General features: G+C 41.0%; 2 protein-coding genes across 3 annotated transcripts; both read right to left on the reverse strand.

The window, feature by feature from the left end:
• Positions 1 to 984: 984 nt before the first annotated feature.
• On the reverse strand, positions 985 to 2928 carry LOC146571860 (uncharacterized). 2 transcript variants are annotated; one of them, XM_085275836.1, is made up of 4 exons: positions 1800 to 2928; positions 1641 to 1702; positions 1304 to 1491; positions 985 to 1174 (listed from the first exon to the last, which is right to left on the reverse strand). In XM_085275836.1, the coding sequence occupies exons 1-4, from the start codon at positions 1933 to 1935 to the stop codon at positions 985 to 987; spliced, it is 576 nt and encodes a 191-aa protein (XP_085131962.1). In that variant the 5' UTR covers positions 1936 to 2928. The 2 variants fall into 2 exon arrangements, with proteins under 2 accessions (XP_085131962.1, XP_085131963.1); XM_085275837.1 differs by having other exon boundaries at positions 1641 to 2928.
• Positions 2929 to 3075: 147 nt separating this feature from the next.
• Positions 3076 to 6368, reverse strand: LOC146571861 (large ribosomal subunit protein uL4m-like). The gene is made up of 9 exons (XM_085275835.1): positions 6176 to 6368; positions 5831 to 5912; positions 5472 to 5643; positions 5326 to 5377; positions 4794 to 4911; positions 4453 to 4559; positions 3769 to 3878; positions 3581 to 3654; positions 3076 to 3343 (listed from the first exon to the last, which is right to left on the reverse strand). The coding sequence occupies exons 1-9, from the start codon at positions 6221 to 6223 to the stop codon at positions 3198 to 3200; spliced, it is 909 nt and encodes a 302-aa protein (XP_085131961.1). The 5' UTR covers positions 6224 to 6368; the 3' UTR covers positions 3076 to 3197.
• Between the last annotated feature and the right edge of the window lie 1854 nt (positions 6369 to 8222).

Genomic DNA, 8222 nt, shown 5'->3' on the forward strand with positions numbered 1-8222 from the left:
AAATGTTAGAAAGTTCATGTTCAGTGAAATCACTGAACAAAGTGAGGAAGCTGATGCACTTTTAAATGTTGTCTTCTTTGGACCACGACAGCTGTAACTAGAGAACGGTCGAGGAATCTGGCTGTTCATTTGAAGCAGCTACTGCAGTTCATGGAAATTGGTACATTTAGCAAAGTGTGATCCATGGTCTGATTTAGATGAGTGAAATCATTGAACAAAGTGAGGAAGCTGATCCACTTTGACATGTCTGTTGTGAAAAGACTTTATTGGATTCCTACATCCTGGTAGGTCTGGATAGCTGCTTGTCCCTTAAAAAATTAAGGGGGATCCCGTTTGGATCTTTAGCCATCAGAATTGTTGTCTGAAGGCCAAGAAAGATGCCTAGAGGATTTACTTTACCATCATGGCCTTGCTATATTGGTCCATTTGATTGACCTTTATTATAATTATGTATTTATTTTATTTTCAGTTGTTACAGATGGGACAGACATGACTGGGGGATAGGACAGGGAGAATGAAAGAAAGAGAAGGAGAGAAAGAAAAACAGAGGAGAGAAGAGATAGTGAGAAACGGGGGAAGAAAGAAAAACACCTGAATCACCTGTCGACAGAAGAAAAAAACAGAAAACAAACAAAAAAGAGCAACATAAGAAATACAACACCATCACACAATAAACTAGCTAACAGTAGATAACAGTAGATACTAAAGGTAACAGCCAAGAAAGGTGTAGCTTGTGTCTGTGAACACCCGTTTGTACACCTGTGTGGATCAGCGCGCTTGTATTCAAAAAGTTTCTCCATGTAACGATCTGCTAGGGAGTGTGGGGAGCAATAGCCCCGTCCCCCAGTGCATGAAGCAGGTATGGAAGGAGAACTAGGCCCCAGACATCCAGAGGGCCCAGAGTACGAGAACCCAGGGAGGACGACCAAAGGGGCAACCGTGCCACCCTCCTGAGAAGAGCTGAGGAGAGCCCCAGATGAGGGGTCACCCAGCAGCCACGGAGCAGAAGCCAGAGGGGGTTGCAGTGATGTGCCTGTGGGCTCTGCCGGCAGCCAGCTGTGCCAGAGAGGACCAAGCCCCACGCCCAGAGGCCAGAGGGCCCCCCACCCCCCGGAAGGGGCCCAGCCGGGCCACAGGCGCCAGGCCTGACTCTCCTTTTTCCTGACTTCTGTGTCTGAAAACAGAGAAGAACATTTCATGATTTGGAGGATATAGCATCAACTGAAATCATTTCCATTAATGGTGAAAAAGAACAGTAAAAGCAGTGTTTGTTTCTTAGACATGAGAGGACAGTCTGTCTCACCTCTTGGCTGCACTGCCTCTGTTAAATCTGACAGCAGTGTACTCAGTAACTTCCTGTTCCTGCATGTGTCTGTGAGGCTGAGCTGCTCTGATGTTGGAGTAGAGAGGATCTGCCTGGTTATTGGAGAAGTGGATGCTGGTATACTGAAGATCATCCTGCTCCTCTGGCTGTCTCTGATCAGGTAAACACTGTATAGGAAAAAAGAAAATCTCAGCTACAAATGTGATCAAATGTATTTCAGTTAAAGAACAACAGCAAAGAAGTATTTGTGAGTCCAACAGGAAGTGTAAAACCAAAATGTTGGTTATTTGTGCAACACTGATGTGACTGTTTTCACCTGTTCTCTGTTGTTGGCTCTGTCTTCAGATTCAGCAGATTCCTTGGACATCCTCTTTTTTTCTGGTTGGGACAATTCATGTAGAACAAAATAATGACATTCATAAACTGTTAAAATCAAAGTTTATCTCACAAACAATAATGTAACAGATCTGCTCACTGAATCCACAGGAAGACAGAAGAATATGACTGGCAGGAGAACAGCAGCAGTTACTCCAGCTGCTTTTAATGTTCCTGTTCCTGTGGAAACAAAGATCAAAATAAAACACTGTGTATATAATGGTATACCATATCATAAATAAAAAACAAAAAACAAAGACAGTGTGTCCAAACTTTTGACTGGTAGTGTGAATTAATTTGTAAGAAATAAAAATATGCAATGCCCCCAGTGCAATGACCTGCAGCTCTTTATTTCAGATTTTGTCTGAAACAAGAGTTAATTGTTTTATGTCCGTCCTTTAAAGTCTTAACCCTCTGTGGTTGGATCTTACCTTTGGATGTTTACACATTCTGCAAATATTTTCCAAGAACACAATGGGCAGCTGTTTATAGGGGAATGTGGTTTAATGCAGTACAGCTGTTATTATCACATCACAAAAATAACATTCATATAAGAAATAAAATTGTCTTGTGTCAACTGTATATGGTGTTAAATAGGCATATACCAGCGGCCCCCAACGCCTGGGCCACGGACCGGTACTGGTCCGTGAGTCGTTTGGTACTGGGCCCGAGAGTTGAGGCTCGGGAGTGAAATGTATGGTTTTCAGGGTTTTTATCATTAACTCTGTTTCCCTGGGTCTTTACCGGTGTTGTAGTTGTGTGTCTTATTTTGAAAGAACTATTTACGCATTACCACAGCGACCAGTGAGCATTAAGGGGCAGAGAGGAGGATGTTACTCTCAATGTTGTTGGTGCATTTCAGGAGGATGTTGCTAATAAAGTTACACAATTACACAGCAAATTTGCATTTATTATTATATTTACAAAATAACCACAGTTTTTGTCTTGGTCATATCATTTTATTTTGTTGTATTAACCGCGACGCCTTAAAGGCCGGCCTGTGAAAATATTGTCTGACATTAAACTGGTCCGTGGCACAAAAAAGATTGGGGAACGCTGGCCTATACTACTGTACTTTAATGTTGGTCATAAGGGTGGTACTTAAAGAGCCACATATTTTATGAGGTGGTACTCATAGTGAAAAGTTTGAGAACCACCACACAGTTCATGTCTCAAAACATACCAAACCTGATCAGCTTTAGAGGTTAAACAGTTTACCCCTCGTCTTTGCAGCCTAAACCTCAGAGAGTTTACGTGCCTAACGCCCACATCATGCCAACAGAGAAGAAACGGTCAGCGCTTCGCTGGAAGATCAGGAATGATTTGGCCAGTGGTCTCCTTCTATACAAATTCAGCTAATGATTACACTCTGCATGTTGTTTTTACATACTTTTATTCAACTTTTGTATTTTTTATTATTCGAGTTATGACTCTCTTGTTACAAACAATAAAAACAAAGATAATATGACTTATGTTAATACATTACAGGTAATCTGTTTTAAGGAAAGTCAGAGTAGGGTAGTTTAAACGGGTAGAGAGGCGTGTAACGCTCATCGTGCCAGAGCAGCTTATCCTCCAGAAACTTAACAGTTTCCAAAGTGAGGACGATGGCTTCATGTTTCAGCATGCTGTGGACATTCAGACCTGAGAGAGAAAATATGACAAACTGTGTGAGTTTTATATAACAGATTTGTTACATATAACATTTAAAACCCTGAGCTTTTTAACAACTGTTTAATTAAACTGGCATGTTAGAGGTCCAAAGACACAGTGCTGCAAAGACTTCAATGCATGAAATATTGTTTGAAAGCGTGAACAGAAATAATACATTTTACCATCAATTAATCTGTTAAAACTGAGTCACACTCAGTGTGAACTCACCGATTGCTGGAATGACGTTCACTGTCTTCAAGTTTGCCGTGGCCTGAAGGATGTTTTCAGAAAAGTCTTCACCTCTGAAAGCAACAACAAAAACGTGAGCACTGAGCAACAGTGGGCGTCCAGTGGTGGATATTCAAACAGATTTGAAAGTTGATCATTTGTACAGAAGTGCTGCTAAAGATACTCACACATCCACTATTAACACAGACTCTCCCCAGTGTCTGTGTCTGATGAGGTCAAGCAGGTACTGAGAGTCTGGTGTGGGGATGTTCAGGGAGTCCACAATGTGAAGATCATCCTGTGTCAGCAAGCAGTTCAAAAGGGGGGAAAGTATTCAGCTGTCAAGAAATATTACGGATACGTAATAATGTAGTTAAAGTCATCATGTATCCTATTCTCACATTTGTTATGTGCTGTAATTATAGTGTCACAGATAAAGAAAGGACTTTCTTTCTTTCTTTTGAACACTTACAAGTTCATCAGTGTCACCAATCTGCTACAAACCAAATACTCTCACGAAATGATATGAGAACATAAAGGGTGAAGAAATTCTCCATTTAAAACAAGTGGATTTATCTCCTCCTCTCTTTAAGCCAACTTTCTTCTAAGTGGCTAACCACTGCAAACAAAGGGTCTGAACAATAGGTGGGTGGGGCTTCTGTATTCACACGTGTGAGATATCTGTACGGGTTATCGCCTCTGTGACATCATAACAACAGCACTTGTGATAAGTGGGTGACAAAAACAGCTGCTTGTGGACACCGTCATATGTCACTGCATGTTTTTACAACTCTTATTACAGATGTTATGAGCCTCTAACATCACTAGCAGCTGCATTTGCTCTTCAGGTGAAACAAAGGGGTTTCTCTTACCTGAGCCATCTTGGAGCTCAGCCCAACTTTGAGTCCTTGCACTCGAACTTTCATGGGTAACATGTAGTAGTAACTGGTGGGACCTCTGGGTCCATGAGACACTCCACCTGAATGAAACACAGAACCAGTCAGACCATACTGGCCTCCAGCATGGGAATCCTTCCAGATCAACCCCACTGAAGGGTGATCATGTTTCTGGGAGTCATGACACAGAGACGAGCACACGCTGGACTATGAAACAAAGATCTTCATTTTCAGTTATATTTGGAAAAAAGGAGGGAAAACAGCAGACATGGAAAAAATGAAAACAGAAGTTTTACAATAAGATCAAAAAGAGACACCTCCTCTCCATATGGGTGATCGGATGCTTCCATGCCGAGCTCGTCCACTTCCTTTCTGTTTCCAGGGTTTCCTGCCTCCACCGCTGACCTCTGACCTGACTTTAGTGTGGGCGTGACTCTGAGATGTGAAGACAGCCATTAGTCTACTTTTCATTTTCTTTATCAGCCGCAATAAAGCTCAAACTTTTCTGCATTTGATCGTCTTCCTCTGTCATATATGCACTGTTACGTATTCCTAATGTGGTCATTTCAGACACAGAGCTCTGTCTGAGCTGAAGTTTCTCCTGCCTGCTGTTCAAAACACATCTTTGCAAGCAACAACCAATCAGAAGAAGTTCTAATTTTACTGTTGTTTACTCTCCACGGATGTGAACTGTAAAAGTATCAAATTAAATTTAAATGTAATAGCATAATCTTAGCTCAATGTAGCAACACATGATGAATAAAATGTTCCTAAGCTTAAAGTGCTTGATTATGTGATATATATTACAAAAAACTCAAATGCAATTGACATTTTTAAATAGTAACTTACAATCCTTTTGTAATTTCTCTGCCATGTTTCAACACTGTGTAGAATATCAAGCCTGAGGAATGACAACAAAGATTAACTTGCACATTTCAGTAGGTGCTGTGAAATGTGTAGAACTGAATGGAAAGTGTCAATAGTAGCTTGGTTACCTCGGAGGAACTGCAAACACATCAGGGTGAAGTTGAGCCACACCCAAAGGTTCGCTGTCCTGTCTCTCCAGAGACTCCACCCATATCTGCACAGGGGTCAAGTGAGCAGGAACTGCAGCATCACACTTCCTCAGAGGAGGCAGAGAGGAGTCTGCAGGAGGTGGTGGACGCTCTGCAGGAGGGTATAAAGCAGCAGTCAGTGAGGAAGATTTTCATGTATCCCACCCACAATGATATCAGTGTTATCAGGGAAATCACAATATTTGGTTTTTGGAGGACAAACAATAACACTGAATAAATCTGATTTAAAATCCATTTTCAAACATTACATTTATCTATCAAGTACACAAGCTTCATACTTAATCTGTCAGGATCCACGAGGTTGGTGGGCAGCAGTAAGTTTGGAGGCAGAGCGCTCTCATTAGAGAACGAGGAAGCGAACTGAGGAGTGAGAGGGAGAGAAAAACTTGAGGATGAACAAAAAACACTAAAAACAAAGACAAACGGGTGTTATGTTAATCTTATACACACATACTCAGATATAATGCTGCACTATGGACGTTTTTTTCTATATCTAAAGAAATTAAATAACAGCAAAAATGGCTCCAGATTATTATTGCAACCATTTGGACAGAACGCTGTTATCTGCCTTTGGGTGATTTGAGGATACAGAGCGCGGTTGAGGTATGTTTTTCGTCACTCACCCTTTTAGCGACTCCTCTGCCACGAAATATGAAAGAAAATCGAAGCATTTCGGCTATTTTTTGTTTGTTCTACAAGCTTACACTGTTAAACTGCTCTTAAATAATTTGAAAACAACATGATAAGGGGGATGACAGGCTGCATCAAAGGTCGAGGACGCTTTTCCGTGTGGCGTGCTTGTGGCGCGTCTTGATGACATCACTCAAGTAAAGTGGCACCATCTATTGGTTGGACGCAATGACTGTAGACTGTTTTCTACAGTCATTGGTTGGACGTGGTTAAAGTGACAAAAAGCTTTTTTTTCACCATCCAACTTCAAAACAAAGAAAAACGTTAGACAATAACTGATAATCGATCAACATCTCCAGACAAAACAAACAAGAAAATAATTTAAAAAGACAATACTTCTGTCTTTTTTAATTTTATATATATAGATACACTAAAACGTTTTAGAATACCCCATTTTTTTTCAGCTAATTGAAAATTATGCAGTTTAATGTCTCATAGCACTCTGAAATGAAAGCAAATAAAGAATTGGAGTTACAAAAAAGAGAAAGAAATCATGGAATCAATTTATATAGCAAATGTATTCTAAACTTTTGACTCATCAAAGTAGCCACCTTTGGCAAAAATAACAGCTGAACACACCCGTTGCATTCTTTCAACAATAGAAATTAAATATTCTTGAGAGAGTTCTTCCCATATCTGTTGCAGAAGTTTCCATAAACATGCAGCACCTGTAGGTTGCTTTGCTTTCACTCTTCGGTCCAGTTCACCCTAAACTAGCTTGATGGGGTTTAGCTCTGGAGACTGTGCTGGCCACTTCATGGTTTCAAGCTTACCATCTTGTTCTTTTTTCCTGGTGTAGTTCTGGAATAGCTTGGACTTGTATTTTGGGTCATTATCTAGCTGTAGGATGAACCCCTGACCAACTAGGCAGGCCCATACCAAAGGGTATTGCATGGCTCAGCAGAATGCTGTGGTAGTGGTTTTGGTTCATGGGGCCTCTCACTCTGTATAAGTCACTAACCCTGGATCCAGCAAAACAGCTACAGACCATCACACTTCCTCCTCCTGTTTTTTTTTTCTCCTTTCTTTTTTCTTTTTGGCCTTTTTCAGCTTTATTTGATAGACACAGTGAAGAAAGAATAGGGAAGCAAGGAAAGAGAGAAGACATGCAGCAAAGGTCCACGGGTCAGATTCAAAACCGGGCCAGCTGCTGTCAGATGCATGGCATGTGGTCTCCCGCTCAACACACTGAGCTAAACCGGCGCCCACTTCGACCTCCACGGTTGAAAGTTGATGCCACACACTGTGGAAGCATCCTCGAAACTGAGACTTGTTTACTACAACCACTATTAAGCTGTGGTTGAGCTTGAGTTTTCCTGTGAGCCATGGAAGCTGTTATTTCTCAGAAACCTCTGATTCAGTTGTGGCTTTGGGTCTGCCAGACCTCTTCCTGTCAGAGTTTGCCCCAGGTTCTGAGTGAAGGAAATTGTACTCACTGACACCTCGACTTTCTTTCTTTCTGTTTTTGTTTTTTGGCTGTAGAGAAGTATTCTGTCGACTCTGTTTTCAAGATAACATTCCACTTGTTCCAAAACAAAATAGGTTTCTTGAAATCATGACAAAGTAGGTTTACCAGGATTCCTGCTCAATTATGCTGTGCGACTGGTTAGAGTTGATCCAGCTTGGCAAGCAGTTCAGTTTACACAATAGCAGGAGAAAAATCACAATAGCAGGAGCTTTTTATTGTAAGGTAAAGATCCAACAGACCCTACATACTGCGCAAAGTAGGAGATAAAGTTAGAAAATATAACTTCAATGTTGGCACTCCTCGCATAGATGTTCAGCCATCTTTGTTTTCATTGTTGTGGGATGAGACAGTCAGTTTCTAAGTAATAGAATCATCTGAGTTATAAACTTCCTGTTTTTCATTGTACTGGGCAGCAATGTTTGTTGGAAGAACTTATGACTGTATGTATTTTTTCAGGAATGGCTTGCATACGAGCCTCCACCAGTAAGTATTTCTCCAGATTTTTTTTCCAT

The sequence above is a fragment of the Mchenga conophoros genome, linkage group LG6 (assembly GCF_057382185.1).
Source record: "Mchenga conophoros isolate Kocher_MC1m ecotype Shallow Benthic linkage group LG6, M_conophoros_male_GT1.1, whole genome shotgun sequence".
Taxonomy (NCBI): Eukaryota; Metazoa; Chordata; class Actinopteri; order Cichliformes; family Cichlidae; genus Mchenga; species Mchenga conophoros.